This window comes from Glossina fuscipes, unplaced genomic scaffold (assembly GCF_014805625.2).
Source record: "Glossina fuscipes isolate IAEA_lab_2018 unplaced genomic scaffold, Yale_Gfus_2 147, whole genome shotgun sequence".
NCBI classification, from domain to species: Eukaryota; Metazoa; Arthropoda; class Insecta; order Diptera; family Glossinidae; genus Glossina; species Glossina fuscipes.
This window is the reverse complement of record NW_023998490.1, coordinates 2,650,200-2,667,306: the sequence shown is the minus strand read 5'-3', so window position 1 is coordinate 2,667,306 and position 17,107 is coordinate 2,650,200. Positions and strand designations below refer to the sequence as shown.

The following is a 17,107-nucleotide window of genomic DNA, read 5'->3' as shown; positions in this document are numbered from 1 at the left end:
CATGTGTATTTATTTTTAATATTTATTATTTTATTAAATATTTATTTTATTTAGTAAATACACATGAATTTATAGAGAGATACCTGTGTAAAATTTCAAAAATTAAAATCAAAATTTGCTACCATTAAAAATGATGAATAAGTGTTTGCCTGAGCCATCCAAAGTTAGGAGATGAAAATAATCACAGTTAATTAGTAAACTCAATAAAGGAGCAACTTTTTTGATAAACCATCGAGATTAGCTTCTACAAGGACATTCGACTTTAAAATACTATCTATAATTTAAGGTATGATACTAATTCTTTTATACCCTCATATAAATCAATTGTGATACAATGGCATATTTAGTTTATGCGGATGTGTGCAGCAACTACGACTTGAAGTAGATCCACCTTTTATTATACCAATCGATACGGGATCGATTTAGGCTTGTTTGTCTGTTTGTTGTGTTTTATTCAACCTGCTGCCCGCAAATTTTTCAGATATTTTGATGAAACCTAATATAATGATGTGTTTTAGCATTATTGAAAATAATTTGGATTGGACCACTTTCCGTATGACGCATTATTTTGAAAAGTAAATTTATGAATAATTGCAATATGGTGTAGGGTATTTGCCGATGTGCCATGCTCCACTATACTGCTCTAAATATTTTAATACATTAAAAATAATCATTTTATTGAAATTTTTAAGCATATAAAAGCATACCATTAAACATTTTATAAAATTTTAATTTAAAAATTTTGAAAAATAAACTGTCAAGATGGTCGTTTTGGAAGATGCTTTGACCGAGTCGGTCCCAATGACCGACAGAAAAAGACGTGGCAGCCTTATCTAAAGTTAAAAATTCTACGAAATCGTGCGCACCGACTTTCAAAATCGAGTTTTGAGCAAAAAACAATTAACATTCGAGGTAGGACATAAAGTAGTGGTCCAAAAGCAGTCTATAAACTACTAATCGAACAACTTTCCTCCTCCCCTAGAATCTAGTTCAGACTGCTACACGAAAAAAAGGAATTTTTTGAAATTCCAAAGAGAATATAACCTTATACTTTGTGAGGTGCTGTAATTAATTCATGTAAGTTCAACAATATTGGGCCAGCAATTAATTTATTTTTATTTTTTTCATTTTGTAACAAAAACTACGCGGTAAGAGGCGCTAACATGAACTTTTATATTGCTGTCGATATTGGTTCACACGCCGTTTTCGTTTAGAAACGAATTCAGGTAAATGTCTTAATGTAAAGAACTTTTGTAAAAATACAATCCTAGGTCAAAAATTTTAAGCCGTTTTCCATATAAATCGGCTCTTACTTCCCCAATAAACCCCAATGAACGATCTTGGTGAATAAGGTCACTGAAAGTTCGTGGTTTATTGATGTGAGCGAATATTCCAACAAAAAAAGTCGAACCGAATTTTATCGCATGATCTTTGTGGTGAGCTCACATCGGTATTTTTGAATTTTCTTCCAATAATTCGATTTTATCACGGACCGGCTATTGGCACAACGAAGTTTCTCTTATATAGCCGCGTCTGAAGAAGGCATTGGCTTTACAAATTTCATGAATTTATGAGTTATGTATATAACTAATGTATGTAGACATATATAATCAAAATTTTTTACTTCTTTAAGAAAAATATAGAAATTAAATGTCGTCCCCAAGCGTGGGAATATAATTAAAGCGTTCTTGTGTCAAAAGCCAATGTATGGCATTTTGCTCCAGTTTTTGAAGCCAAGTCAAAAAGATCTGCTTGCCGCAAATATCAAATATCTTGTAACGTTCTTCATTGACTGCAACGACAATACCAATTTGCGTTCACATGCCACACCCGAAAATTACTTTTCAATACGTAAAAGTTCTTTAGTAACTACATATGCGCTTTTTTACTTCAGAAGATTCCCAGTTATATTGCCTCCAACGCTTGTGCTCACATTGAAATATGATCCTCTTGGTGTCATGACACAGGTGCACCTACACTCTGCAGCAGCCTACAGCATCTTATGCAACTGTTAAGTTTCTACATTAAGAAAACGCTGATACAATCAAGTCTATAATCTCAAAAAGAATGGATGACCAACTTCGCCAGGTATCTCAGAGGAAAAGTGCAGCGTTCAAATCATACGCCTTGCGAATGCAAAACTCAATGCGTCACAATCAATCAACAAACCGTCCACAACCGAAAAATAAGACCTGACGGTGCAGTGTCTGTCTCGGATAGAAATACCAAAAGGGATAGAAATACTACTCTGTTGGGACTGTAGTGTGGTGGGAGATATGTCTCCAGGCGACTGTGGCTTCAATGGTCGGGGTAGTTCCCAATTTGGGGACATGTTCATGAATGATAGCGCAGCCAGCTACGAGCGTACTACCCACCGTCCCGAATCTTCTGCACTGCACAGTGCAGAACAGTTCCCACCACGACATAATGATCCAAAATGGCAAGCATGGCCTAAAGAATACGACATCTACCAACAGCCGAATTTTCGGACACAGGAAATCGTGGGTGTTTTTTATACAATGACGTGAAACATGGCATCTAATTTTGAGAGCCAGGCTAGGAATAAGCCAGGTACTTGTCCATTTCCGACGTGAGGAGAGGATGTAAGGAAGCAGCCCTTCCTTACCGCCCCCAAAGACTACACTTATCTACACTTTATGTGTATGCGTATACTCCATTGAACTCACTCCTTACGCTTGAACCTGAATATATATATATATATTCATATTGTCAGCTATACTCTAATTTTGATTTGTTATATTCACACGTTATATTTCCTCTGATGCAACATAATTACCACAAGCCGCAAATCCCCTAATCTCCTCAGTCAGTCTTCTGAAATAACACCGTAAAATATATAAAACTACATGCCGTAACCAAAAATGCGAAGATTCTTTTAACTTTCATAAAAAACGTCTTGAAATGGACCTCTGGACAGTCCTGAGCCACACCCGAGCTATAGTTATCTTATCACGACATACTATTCTTTAGTAATTACTATTTGCGCTCCAAATTTAACAAATTATTTTATAAACCTGGAGTATGTTTGCTTTCTGTAAAGGTTTGGTAATTAAAATAAAAAAAAAAATCCATATCAGAGTTACGAAGCTCGTTTTTGCAGTGGATTTCCCTTACCTTGCACATTGTCCTCCCGATTATAAAAATGCACTTTATTGAGAGAAAATTATTAAATGTATAAATAAATATATGATAAAGAGACATTAAAAATAATAACAAAAGGCTTCAAAGATAAATCATTTGCCTAGGTATTATTGCGCATTACGGTTTAAAGGCGTACTTCTGCAATTTTAAAACTTGCATTTCCGTAATACTATCCAAAATCCAGAATGGTGATACGTAACACTTTTCACCGTTTTGCTGCTGCTGTAGCAATTCTTTTGGCGGAATTTCACCAAAATTACAGGCCGGACTGCCGATAATGTAACGGGCTTTCGAACGCGAACCGCTTACCTTACCGCCGCATATTGTAATCAATTCTTTTATGTTCTCCTTGGAAACCGGCGAACAACGACTACTCACGTAAATTGATCCGACATTGCGGAAAAGTTCGCATTTATAAAAGTCACCGAAAGCTTGTTTTTCCGAACGGCAAATCTAAAGTAAGAATTGAGGGAAAAAGGCGTAATATTTTGCTTTCAAATAATATTAATAAATGTCAAGTACCTCTATGGCCCTTGAAAAATCATGCACTTCAAATGGTTCCTCGGGAAGCCAACGACCGACTTTTGATGATTCCACAATCCAGTTATACTCAACTATCCATAAACCACGGGCCATAGCTCTTAATAAATTTAATGTACGTCGCGATTCGTACGTTATCAAGTGGGTGGTGTCATCGTTGACCATATCCCCCAATATGAAACCACCCAATTGGCTAACGGTCTATAACAAAAGCGAACAAATAGCAAAAAAGAAAATAAAATGCATTAAGAAACGGAACACAGATGTTTTTTGCTTTTTTATTAAACCAGTCGGAGAAATCTTTTATTGTTGATTTTTGTGGAATATATAGTGCTCCTGGAAGGCAGTAAGAAACAATTTGTGTTTGTTGTGTGTCTTTCTTTATCTTTAGCATTAAACAACTCATATAAAACTTAACAAAGTTACATTAAAGCCACAAAAAATTAAATAATTTAAAAATGACGAGAAAAATAAAACAAGACAGAAAATAAAACAAAGTATATATACATACATATATATATATATATATATATATATATATACAACAATTACGAATCTACTAACTTATAAAGCATTGCTATCTAAAAGTTGTCACCAACCTCACGTATAACATTAACTTCAGATTTGCGCATATTTGTGTGGACCATAGTTGGTAATTTTTTCTTTGATTTGAGCTTTTGAGTTTTGCTTTCAACCTTTTTAATACGAATTACATCAATGGTTTTACAATTCTCAGAGGCGGGCAAAAAAGTTTCCGATTTTTTCCCATTTCTTTTCGAAGGCTCAAATTCCATCGTGCTGCGACGTGATTTTAAAAATTTCTCTTTTGTCTGCTTATTATTGCCAGTTTCTGGCTGTGATAATGAGATGGGCATTAAAGAGCAACGGCGTTTAGTTTTCATACCGCTGGACTTAGCTATTAATGAATGTCTTGCAAAAGATTTTTCAGTCATCTTGCTACTACTAGTAATACCTTTGGATGGGGTTAATAATATTTCTTTGAAGGGAGATGTTCTTGACGCTAGTGAATCAATAGGTGGAAACAGTTTACGCTTCCTTTTGATATGCAATACACTATTACCCATGCCAGTGGGAGAAGCATTTGTGGGAGTCCTAGTAACTTCATTACCTATTTCTGTGGGCAATTCTTCTGGCGTGTTTGGGTTATTCGTTTTCCGCTCAGCCGGGGTATTAGGAGAAAAGTTATTTGCAGTTTCCATTCCATTTTCATGAACAGCGTTGACAGAATATCTGGCTTTCTTGTCATTAATTAATTGTACACGTTGATTTATAATGTCCATTGAAACGTCAAACAGTGTGCGGCGTCTGCCCGGTGGGCGGCTAGAACTAAATGTCACCGGTGGTGTGATGCAAGTTTTGAAATCTTCATCTACTGTATCAGAGGTTACAAGTGTTGAGCAAGAAGTTGTTGTTGCGGCCATGGCTGCTGCTATTGTTGCTGGCCGCTGTGCCATGCACAACGTTTTACTGCGGGATGGCGTTACGCATATGCCTCCAGTAACATCAGGGCTAATCGGTGTTAGTGCAGTAATTTTGATATCCACAAGTTTCTTGGGTGTTCGCTGCTTGCTTTGAGACTTTGTCCCCTTGCCACTGTCTACCTTCGTTAAGAGATTGGATTTTTCTACTGCAGCGTTGTTATTGTCTGCGACACTCATAGCGGGGGTTAAAGTAACATCACTTCCTTCTCTAGACAATGCGCGAAATAAGGTATTACTAGCACTAGTTATAGATTCCTGCATAATGTGTTCTTTGCCCTTTTCACTTTCTTCCTCAATTTCCATTGCTAATGCGCTATATGAAGTGCGTCTAGTTTTTTTTGGCTTTTCTTTGTCTTCACAAGACAATTCTTCGTTATTTATATAACTATCAACAGCTTCAATTCGATTTTTTTTTATATTGCTTAGTTCCATGGCCTTTATGCTATAAAGCGTTCGTCTTTTAATACCCGCTTTCTTCGGCGTATTTAAATGCGGCGAATTGTTTGTCTCTGGTACTGCTATGCCGCCATCGGCTATTGACATGTCTTCAGCAATGCATAATGAGCTGCGTCGTCTATTTGCGCTAAGTGTGGGAGTTTTGCAAATGGACATACCTTCTGTCGCGTTTATATCCATGTCCACTTCTACATTACCACCACCATTTTTTTGGGATATCGTCGACAGCGCACCGCCGCGACGAGTAAGCGTCGTTTTATTCACTGCTTGCTTCACTGTGTTGTTATTGCTAGCAACTGCACTTGTAAATTTGTCTTTTGCTGGTGAATTCCCAGCAAAACAAAGAGATCTACGGGCATCATGTTCTGGAGTCGGAGTGTTTAATAGTGCTACTTCGGTTTGCATCCTGCAAGTTAACAAAGTAATTTTTAATAATTTAATTTTGTTTCCTTTTTTGTGTAAAAACTTACCTATTTAACAATTGGGTAGACGGGGAGTTGAAACCATTAATGAAGGCTTGCTTTTCTTCGTAGACGTGTTTAAAGTATTGTGATATATCCATTGGTTTCTTAGTAATATATTGTTTATGGGTAGTGGTAGGCGTCGTACTATCAATCAAGAGAGAATGCCTTTTAAGATTTGGTGTTTTCGGAGAAGAAGTGGGAGTACCGCCTGCACGATTGCGCATACGCTTATTGCATTCAGAACCTGGTTGCATATACTTTATACGCTACGAAAAAAAGAGGCATAAGAAAGAAATTTTTAAATATTTCTTCAAAAATTTACTTTTTTATGTATGCATGTCGTTTACGTTCAATAGTAGGTTATTTTTCCTGAACTAGAATTATCTACTAAAATAAAAAAAAAACCTATAGGAATATATGAGCCGGACTTCCTTATTATTTTAAGATAGCTTTCAGTATATAATTTTGTTGTGAAGGTCTAAAGACGGGAGATCTAATTGAAGGTTTTAACAATGTAATACATCTTGGAGACACGAACGAAAATCTCTCTGCTCACTTGTAAAGGAATTGCATCGGTGTGAAGATGTGTTAAATATGTGATAAATGATCATTTAAAGGGAATGTTTTTGAATATCTTAACTATTTAAAAAGTGAAATTTGCAAGACTGACCGCGCATAAAATTTATATGACAACGCGAACCATTACGAACAGGCGTTCCTCATATAACATAGCACTTGTGAAGCGCGGTTTGGACGTAACGTGGTGCTAGATTTGCGATTATTATAGCACATTTTTAGCATAACACAATCTTAAAAAATCGTATATTAATCCGAGTGGATTTTTTTCAATTATTTTTTATTTATTTGTTTATTCGTTTTACTTTTTATTTATTTATTTTATTTTTATCTTATCGTTAATTTGTTTTATAACTGATGCGTGCTCAACAATTGAATTGCCACGCTTGAACACTTCTTGACACTACTTGATTGTTTTACATGGGAACTTTTTATTGTGAATATAACGGAATAATATCGATTGCTTCTAATTTAAAAGAGGACGGATTTTCAACTATGAGCATTGAGAACTCTTTGATGAAAAAACTTTGAGGAAGAACTAATTAAATGCCGATCCTTCCCAAAACATTTCATCGGTACCTCATTTAAGTTTCAATTAGGCTGCAAGAAGCTAAAAAATTTAAAAAAATTTTCCATTCAAAGAGATCCTTCAGTAAGTACATAACAGAAAATTTAAAAGAGAAAAAATTAAAAACATCAAAAATACGTCAAATAAATTTTGTAATGATGGAGAAGCAATTTTGAGAGAAAAAGTTAATTTATTTCAATTTTTGATTTTATTTGGGACGATATTTCAATCAATAAGAAGTGTGGCTTATAGGTTCAGATTGAAGAATATGATGACTATTTGCACTGTACATATATAATTATTTTTAAGATTAACAAAAAACTGTGGCCAAGGTGGTAAGTAAAAGTGTATATATAATGATTTTAGAATAACGTTGCACACTCTGCCAGATATAAGATTATTTTAGAGATAAAGTTAACTAAAAGTAACGATAAGGAATACTGCATATTTATTATAAGTTAACAAGACTAGTTCTGCTTTCTAATAAAGCAAGTTAGTTCTTTAAGAAGAGCATCATTTTTTTCTTTAAAGAGATCAACAAAAACATCTTATAAAAAAAAAGCTGAAATGAAAACGCTTAAAGACCCTCAAATATTATCAAACTGGCGACATGTGAAGATGAGATGTTCAGATGAAATTGAGCTCTTTGTGAATGAAAATAGGATAGGATTACGTATCCATAATATTACGTGACAGCCCTCGACTTGAGATTCGTACATCATCTTATGTGTTTTAAATATTTTTTATACCATATTATATAAATGTTACCTACATCCTTTTTAATTTATTAACATCAGAGTCGATTTGCTGTTTCAGATAAATGCTCCCATACTTAGTAGATGGACACACATTATGCCCCATCCGTCTATCAGTGCCATGTATACAATACGATATGATATAATAGCGATCGTTGTAGTAAAGCAGAAGTATTTCTTGCCATAAAATCCTTACACAAGAACTGTGCACATTTCGCTTCATCGTAAACATCAGGCCAAGCATGTTCACTTCTAGTTCAATCCTAGAGAGGCAGAGTTTATCTCAACAAAAATATGGCAAAGGTTTGATAAGAAAAGCTGCAGCTACATGCAACTGCATCAGTGCGAAATGTAACGTTTTGGAAAAAGGAATGTACGTATATTCATACATATATATATTTTAGCTATCGTAAAACTTTACGCCTTAAGACTTGGTCTCGATATAACACGGCACACATTGCCTTGATATGTATTATCTCAAAGTCCCATATAATACTTTTCGATATAATACCAAACAATTTTCTATCTAAGCTTAAATTATATTACTCTATATTACGTCTTAGTCTTGGTAAATAAATAAGAAAGTTTTGTACAAAGCGATTTCCGTACAGCAAAGCACGGAATTAACGATGTTATATGATTGATTCCTGTACCCTACACCACTTTGCTTAATACAATTTTTCATTTAATTCCTTTATAATATGACTGGTCCAAATGATTCCAATTTACAACAGTAAATTTATAAATTAAATCGCTACTGTGCATCAACTTCTGTTACAAAATATAAAAACAACCCATTAGCTTTGACCGTGAAGGTTAGGTTTTCATAGGGAAGTGAACTAAAAATCCATCTTTACAACTGTGGACTTAAAAGGCAAAAGTACTTTTTTTACAGAGTTGCCCCATTAGGATGTAAAGCAGAGCGAAGAGAGATTTACACACAAAGTTTGTCATATTCCTTACGAGTAAGAAGAAAGACAGTTTTTAAATCCAATTTGGTAAAATTATGACAATCGAAATCAGCCCCTTTTCAATTCCAAAATTCAAAATGAGAATTTTGAGAAAAGTTAATACTGTTTTCGCCATTAGAGTTGACAATTAAACGTATCATCAGGACCATTTCTTGGAATTTGTTATAAACTTACTCTGAACTTGACAACTATTTTTATAACATAAGTAAATATATGTTGGTATTCAAACTAGATGCCATTATCAGCACGTATTATTGTTTGGTAATAAAATATTTTCAACAAAAACTCTGTTGTCTCTCGGACTTGTAAAAACTTATTTACTTTATATCGACTCGGGGAGGGAATATTAATTTCGCTGTAAGTTAAGAGCTCTTAGAAATATTCGTCGCATCAAGCTAATAATTAAGTAACATACTTGATCCGTAAGTTGATAGCATCCTTTATGATATTTTCATGATATAAAACGACAACTAACCGGGGAATAGAATATCATATAGAATATCTTCATTGTATTTTGTTGTTAGTAAAAAAAACAAAGCAGTCGAACAAATGAAGTGCGTTAAAAAAGCCAGGGTAATCTGATAATAATTTGTTTGCAGTTTCTCTAAAGAAAAGTAAAATAATCATATCTTCCCTAAGCAAGCAATGAGAAATGTTCATGAAGACTTCGCACTATTAACACATTACATGCAACTCTGTTCTGCAACTCAAGCAAATAAGAGAAAGAGAGATGTGTATAAAAGAGAGAACTAAAACTGGAGAAGTATTGATTGATAATAACCGTAGGCTAGTGAAGTATTGTGCTGGTGTATGTAAATTCGCCTGTAAATGCATTGTTTATATAGAGAGAATGTAGAATTAAAGGCAAACAAAAACTAAAGAGTATACAGGTACAAAAAAAGTATAAAAAGAGCTAAGCAACTATGAATTCATGGAAATCTTTAACACGGTGTTAACAAAAAAATTTAATAAATTCTGCAGTTAAAAAAATGATTTTAAAGTAAGAAGAGTTAATGAAAAAAGATAAGCTTTTTTTAAACGATTATTTTTAAATTCCTGCGTAAAAAAGCAGACGTCAATAAAAATTTATTGCGGCTGTGACTGAATTTTTAAAGGATAATCAATCATAAACATTCATGCGTACATTTAAGTATTAAATTGTAAATAAAAATTAAATTATTTGAAAGCTAGAATAGAGAAAAGAAAAAATCCTCGAAGAGGCTTAATTTTCGAGAAAGATCTGAACGCGTGGCACGAATAATTTTGGGTAAATAAGTTCTTCAATTAATTAGAACTACTAAACAAATGTTTGTATTTACTTTTCAAGACTTGTAAGATGATTCCTGGTTATGGACCCGTAACTCAAGCTTTACTTGGCACTTTATTGACATGGGGTTTAACGGCTGCCGGTGCCGTTTGCGTTATATTCTTGCGCGGCAATCAACGTAAGTCTTTAGATGCCGCTTTAGGGTTTGCGGCTGGAGTTATGGTAGCCGCCTCGTTTTGGTCTTTATTAAGTCCGGCTATTGAAATGGCTGAAAATTCTCAATTGTACGGCATATACGCCTTTTTACCAGTTTCTGCTGGATTTTTATTAGGCGCAGTTTTTGTTTATGGCTGCGACAAATTAATGTCGTATTTGGGTTTAAATAGTACCAGTATGATGATACAAATGACACACAGCAACAAAGACAAAGCGGAAATAGAAATAAATGAAATTCGACAACAGCCCAATGGTTTGAATAGTTTCCCGGACTGTTTAAGTGTTCAGCACAGTCACAATGATACTGAGCCCCGGCGTCGCAAAAAACTCAGCATGGACGTAGAAGGTCATAATCATTATGTAGCCGATGAAGAACGTTCAAAATTAGAAAATGCCATGGCGCAGTGGAAACGAATTATGCTGTTGGTAGTTGCCATAACAGTGCACAATATACCCGAAGGCCTGGCGGTGGGTGTGGGTTTTGGTGCCATCGGATCTAGCAATTCGTCAACTTTTGAAGCAGCTCGCAATCTAGCTATTGGTATAGGCATACAAAATTTCCCTGAAGGTTTGGCAGTGAGCCTACCTTTACATGCCGCTGGTTTCAGTGTTATGCGTTCGTTGTGGTACGGGCAATTATCAGGAATGGTAGAACCAATATTTGGAATTTTGGGAGCTGTGGCTGTAACCATATCGAGCCTTATTCTACCATATGCGTTGGCCTTTGCCGCCGGCGCTATGATCTACATAGTAGCGGATGACATATTACCCGAAGCTCACACCAGTGGCAACGGTACGATAGCCACTTGGGGTACTATAGCAGGTTTCTTGATAATGATGTGTCTTGAAATTACTCTGTCTTGATGTTTGCTATAAGGCTAATCAGCTAGGATTCGACAACATTAGTCCGTTTTTTTTATAGCTTTTTAGAACATTTTATTAAACCAAACGTACCGACTGTAGAAGTAGGGGAGGGGGGCGGGGGAGAATTACTGCTCGAAAAGAAATATCAATCGAGATATTTCGCATAAAAATTCTCTCTTCAAAATTCTAAACTTTTTAATTAAAATTTAAGATATTCATGTTCCAAAATAAACATAAGACTTTAGTTTAATAAACATTTCTATTAAGTGCTTTATCTTTTAGTTTTTCTTAGGACTGCTTATTAGAGAGTGCTCTGCGCAAATAGAAAATAAGTTTGCTTGTACTTCAAAAATGAAATTGTCTTACGAGTTGATTTTCGAAGTTCGCAAATTGTAATTAACGGGTAATACCGCAAGGTTTTTAAGTTTTTTTTTCATACTTTACTCAGTTGTCGATAGACATATTTAAGTGTGCATGTGTAAATTTAATGAATATCTCCAGATGTAACGATACCAAATAGAAATTCAATGTTCTATAAATAGAAACTTGCGCGTAATTGTGTGTCAGTAGTATACAACATTATGCACATCAAAGACCGACAACTCCTTACCGTTAAGATAATGAAACTTTATTTTCAAGAAGTGACAAATATATAGTCATCATCTTGACATCTTACAAGTGATATCTCGGTTACGTGCCATTTTAGACAACCAACTTCGCGTAAGTACCATTCGTATTTATAAACTTTGTATGAACCTTTTTCTTATACCTGCGACTGTAATTATAATAAGCGAACAGACATACGTGGATAAGTCACGTCAGAAGTATTTGCTTATAAAGAATGGAATATTTTATATATGTGTATGGCACGTATTGAATATCTCATACTATGGCAAGTTTCCATATGGATGCGTATTTATATAAGCTGACCCGACATGTCATATGACAGGAGGCTGTCTGTCTCCAGTTCAAAGAATCGTTGCCTTTGCATTTTTCATGAAATTCTCTTTATTAATCCTAATCAATTTTATTCATACTTCCTGATAATCAAAATAAATGCTTGTATAGGTATAAGAGTGCCATGGCTTATATTTCGTTTATGTTTAAGAAAATAAAACTCAAGTGCCCATATATCCACCTGCGTAGCTTACGAGGAAATTGAAACCATAACCTTGCACTGTAATTGGCTTGTAGGAGCATGTATCATTGATAAAGAAATATTTTGTTATAGATAAAGTAATTGATAAGAGCTGTATTAATAACAAGTGCAGTGCTAAGTTTAAAATGAATTTGTTAAAATCCTAAGCTTAGCAACGGCTAAGTATTGAAGAATACATATATATATATATAATTTTGAAAAGAAATCAATATAAAAAATAAACTTTTAAAGCTTCTCGGGTAACTGCAATGAGTTCATATAGTAACATTTACCTTTCCATCGGGTGCGTTATATACACTAATAAAAGAAAAGCAGTTTTCCTAACATAATGTGCATAAGTAAGTATCAAAAGCTAACTTAGCTTCTGAGTAATGAAACTATATATGTCTTAAAGTAATGAGTATTTGTCCGGAAGCAAGGAACCAAGCCTTAATAAATACACAGAGATAGAGAGCAGCATTGAGAGATACCAGAGAGGGTGGCTGTCCATACAAAGTAAGTCCCTTGCATTTGAACACAGACATTGGAAGGAAATAATGTCTCTTTGTCGCCTGGAGGAATTATGTAAGAGCTTTCTATTCAGTCTTGTAAAATTTATATATAAAATAATGGTTAACATTATTTTCTATTGTATAATTTTTATAAAAATTATTAAATTGTATTTTCATTTTTGTCTATTCCCGTTCCTAGGTACAAAATGACAACCAAGCAATAACTTAAATAGATTGTAAGGGACAATTATTAATCAAAGGGCAAGATGAACGTAAAAACTAAATAACAAGCTATCTTTCAAAATTAAAAAAAAAAAGTGAAATTAATTGGTGGACGACAGCAGTTTTTATACTATGTGTGAAGAGCTTACGTTTATGGAAAGTTTTCTCTTTACTTACCTTAATTTTCGCATACAATTCGGGATTTTCATAACGATCTATATTCGAAATAGGATAATCCTTTGGATCACATAAACGATGTTGTGTTCTACACGCTTCAATCCATAAAATTGACACGATTGGTATATTCCACATTTTCGCTTTTTTGTACGTAGACAAAAGACCATCTTTAAAAATCACATGAGTTGTATCTCTAAATTAAATTTAAAATAGTTCCATAATTAACAAATAAAATTGATAAAGAAACAACCTACCGCAATAGGGTTAGGTTAACGCGAGCACCTAAATTTTCAATAACTTTACGGACACCAGCACTGCGGTTATCCTCGTTGGTACGCACTTCCACATAGACAACTACATTACGCATTACATCTTCCAGACTGGGGGCTTCTTCTTGGAGTATTTGAAAACTTTGTTCCTCATCGCACACATCAAATTGAGTATAACCATGTAAAGTCGGATGCCTTAAGGTTTGGAAAAAACAAAAGGATGCGGAAAAATTGCTTTGAAGTTTTTTTTTTTGAATACTAACTTTAAGCCTTTCAAAGCTCTGCTGCGAACTGAGGCTGAAGGGCTATTAATGTCTCGACTAATACGTGCCATAACAGATGGATTATGTTTTAGGGTTTGCTTTTCCGTACTGACAGATATCTTCTCCGGTTTTCTTGCTGATCTTGGCGCTTCTCTTAATGGCACCGTGGCAACGGAATAATCGCTTTTGACAGGATTTAACTTCATTGCTTTGGAATTTGGTGCTATAATTAACGTAGTATCATTCTCTTTATCGGCCGGACAATCCAAATAGTCGCCTAGTTTCCCTTTCATAAAGATAAAAATTCATTAAATTTCTTAGAAAAAGAGGATTATTTATTGATAAAAGAAAATAAAAACTGCCCTAAATTTATTGAACTTTTTAAATTCTCGTATATATTTCTTATTTTTTACATTATCTGTTTATCTTTCTTTTTTTTTATCATTTTCAGTTGACAGGATTGCCACTTGCTAGATGTTTCTATATATTTTAGTCTCGACATAAATCTGGACAATTTTCATTTTTGCAGCGCTTCTGGAAGCTTCGTTCCTCGTTCTTTCTTACTAACCAGAAAATACCGTAAATTTAGTACACATTTTTAACACACACTTGATTTCGAATTTTTAAAGAATTTTTTGTTGTTGTGCTTGAAAATCACATTAATATAATTTCAGGTTTTTTTAAATCATTTATAGTTTTTTTTAATTTCGTATCTTGAAAAAAATGAAGTAAAAAGTAATGGTTGCCTGTCAGTGCACACATGTACATACCTAAGTAGTTTTTTTTGAGCATTTCGTTGTTTAACTCTTGAACACCATTATTGCTTGCCACGGATGCTAAACTGACTGCGCTACTGACACCGCTATCATTACTATTAGAATTGTTCTCTAAGGTCAACAACTCTGGATCACAGCGCTTGTTTTTGGGTAAATTATTAGATCCTTTTTCTTGTAAAGGCTGCGTTTTCGACTTGGCTACGTAAACATTAGTAGTAGTACTGGTAGTACTTTTGGTAATCCCAGCTGTTAATTTGAGGTTCTTTAAATTCTTAATGGACGAAGAACGTGTAACAAAACGATCCATCGGTTGAGTTCTCAAAAATAAAGTTCGTTGTATTTTTTGTAGCGTAATCTCAATAAATAATTCGAAATAATTCGTTGTAAATTTATTTACTAGTTGCAACGAATGTATATAGAAAGCACTTAATATTCGTTTTGTATACGTTTCTTTGTTATTTATGGTGTTTGAATGAAAAACTTCTCTTTATTATTCAATTTATTTTTATGTCTCTACTTGTTTAGTTTGCTTTCTTTTTAGGTGGGAAAATTTTTCGGAAATGTTCGGAAGCTTGTATACAGAGTTGCATTTTGGATTTTGTATCTACCATACCAAGAATGCCGAAAAGAAAAGTATGTTCTAGAAAAATGTAAACATTCATAAAAATTTTAGGGAGTCCAATCATCATGATTTTTAATATTGCACCAATAATTAATACAAACGTGTAAAGAAACTCAAGAAAGGCAATTCCTATTTACATATTATCATTTCCATTTATAGTTGTGCAATTCTTTTGCATATAAATACAGTCATCTATTACCTTAAGAAAACAAAAATAAAATATTTTAGTTCGTGCAGCTTTCATGGGCGCTTTTCGTAAAGATTCAGTTCATCTTCTCGAAAAATCAATGAACATTTATTTGTTAATCTGTCAATCAGCGCTTAATAGCCCCAATTTCAGTAAATGTTTCTTTATTTTTCTAAAAAGAGTCTGTAAAAATCGGTTAGACTGGATTATCAATTAGTATAACGTCTATGGTAAGCGTTCTGTTGTTTGCAAAAATGAAAATACTGCGGGAGAATCACGTAGCTAGTTTTCCATTTTTGCCAAACTGCTAAATACAAAAACAAAAGACATTTTTATAGGCGATTAGCCTAACTGGCTTCAAAGTTAGGACGACTACTTGAAGTGTTTGGCCGCAGGTCGATATTGAAAATGCGAAAATCGTTAAAAAAGACATGTTCAAGATACAAGATAAACTGAGTACATGTCTGTTCTCGAAAGTAAAAATAAATTAAGTTTTTTCTCGTTACTTACAAATTACAAGAAAGTATTGGTCGCGCTCATCCCACATTGTAGAGCATAGAGGTACTTTTGTTTGCATCTCTTTTAAGCAAAAGGCGATGGTTATACAAAACGTTTGGACAGAGTTGAATTTTAATTAATTTTCGTACTTTTTCAATGTATTTTAAATTTTCCTCATCATCTACGAAGAGATTTTCTTAAAAATTTTTTAAATCTTATGTACTGCCAAAAATCAAATAAGTAAGTCCAGACGTCAGGTCTAGTTTGTAGCTACTCTTCTATTTGTAAACAATATTAATTTTACTTCATAAATGTAAGTATTTATTGATTTATTTCATATAAATTTTTGATAAGCAACTTGTTCTCTTTGTTCTAATATCATGTATGAAACGTTTTTGCAAAATGGCTGAATGAAAACCGAAAGTTGAGTTTTAGTTCCGTGATTACCTCCCTCGTTTTCGTTTATTATTGAAATGACTATTTTTATCCGCGAAACAAAAACTTTGCACAATTTGCAACGTAACTCTATATAGAATTGTACTTTTACTGCTGAGTCTGTATAGAATGCGCTGTGTGAACTTGTTTAGAGGAATGACAATGTTACAACCATTTACGCCAGCAAGCACTCTGCCAATAAGTCGTGAAAATTTGTCACCAATGCCAGATTTGTGTCATTTTCGCTACTCCTTGTCCTTTTCGGATTTAGCAAGAGTTTGTGCCATATTTTTCTCCAAGCGACTGTCGCATGAGGCGCTTAAAATTAGGCTGACGATAAGCGGACGATAGCAAATCTTTTGTTGGTTTTATTAAAGTTTCAGTTAATAATATGTTATGTCTTCTCTTGACCTCATTAAAAGAGGATAATCACATAGCTGGAAGTTAGCTTTCGCTTTAGAGGTTTTTGCAAACTGCTCAACACAAATGGAAAGGTACGTTTCCAAGATCTTTAGTTAGACTAACGTTAGCCTCCTTTCGTTTGGCTTTCTAGTTATACTTGCCATGTTGATATTGAAAACATTGAGTTAAATCGATGTTACTTCACATTATATCTCATGCATGGTTTGTATTGGTATCCCGTATTCCTTCGTCCTCTATAAAACAA

General features: G+C 34.1%; 2 protein-coding genes and 1 long non-coding RNA gene across 4 annotated transcripts; 2 read left to right on the top strand and 1 right to left on the bottom strand.

Moving 5' to 3' along the window:
- The first annotated feature begins 71 nt into the window (after positions 1–71).
- Positions 72–2,078, top strand: LOC119641323. Of its 2 annotated transcripts, XR_005247816.1 has the most exons (4): positions 72–286; positions 763–912; positions 983–1,226; positions 1,895–2,078. It is a non-coding gene; the product is annotated as an uncharacterized LOC119641323 (long non-coding RNA). The 2 variants fall into 2 exon arrangements; XR_005247815.1 differs by lacking the exon at positions 72–286 and having other exon boundaries at positions 337–912.
- Positions 2,079–2,092: 14 nt separating this feature from the next.
- Positions 2,093–15,180, bottom strand: LOC119641320. Its single transcript, XM_038039907.1, has 8 exons — positions 14,693–15,180; positions 13,923–14,208; positions 13,645–13,854; positions 13,391–13,583; positions 6,131–6,390; positions 4,302–6,066; positions 3,685–3,903; positions 2,093–3,615 (listed from the first exon to the last, which is right to left on the bottom strand). The coding sequence occupies exons 1-8, from the start codon at positions 15,003–15,005 to the stop codon at positions 3,280–3,282; spliced, it is 3,582 nt and encodes a 1,193-aa protein (XP_037895835.1). The 5' UTR covers positions 15,006–15,180; the 3' UTR covers positions 2,093–3,279.
- Positions 9,993–11,449, top strand: LOC119641321 (zinc transporter ZIP11). Its single transcript, XM_038039909.1, has 2 exons — positions 9,993–10,261; positions 10,322–11,449. The coding sequence occupies exon 2, from the start codon at positions 10,331–10,333 to the stop codon at positions 11,339–11,341; it is 1,011 nt and encodes a 336-aa protein (XP_037895837.1). The 5' UTR covers positions 9,993–10,261; positions 10,322–10,330; the 3' UTR covers positions 11,342–11,449.
- Positions 15,181–17,107: the final 1,927 nt, after the last annotated feature.

What these genes read in the sequence shown, in the direction of transcription:
- LOC119641321 (XM_038039909.1), top strand. Translation starts at nt 10,331, where the DNA reads ATGATTCCTGGTTATGGACCCGTAACTCAAGCTTTACTTGGCACTTTA.
- LOC119641320 (XM_038039907.1), bottom strand. Translation starts at nt 15,005, where the DNA reads ATGGATCGTTTTGTTACACGTTCTTCGTCCATTAAGAATTTAAAGAAC. An exon ending in GCTCAAAAAAAACTACTTAG is followed by an intron (nt 14,209 to 14,692) that starts GTATGTACATGT and finishes TCTTTATGAAAG; the next exon opens with GGAAACTAGGCGACTATTTG. An exon ending in GTTAACCTAACCCTATTGCG is followed by an intron (nt 13,584 to 13,644) that starts GTAGGTTGTTTC and finishes AATTTAATTTAG; the next exon opens with AGATACAACTCATGTGATTT.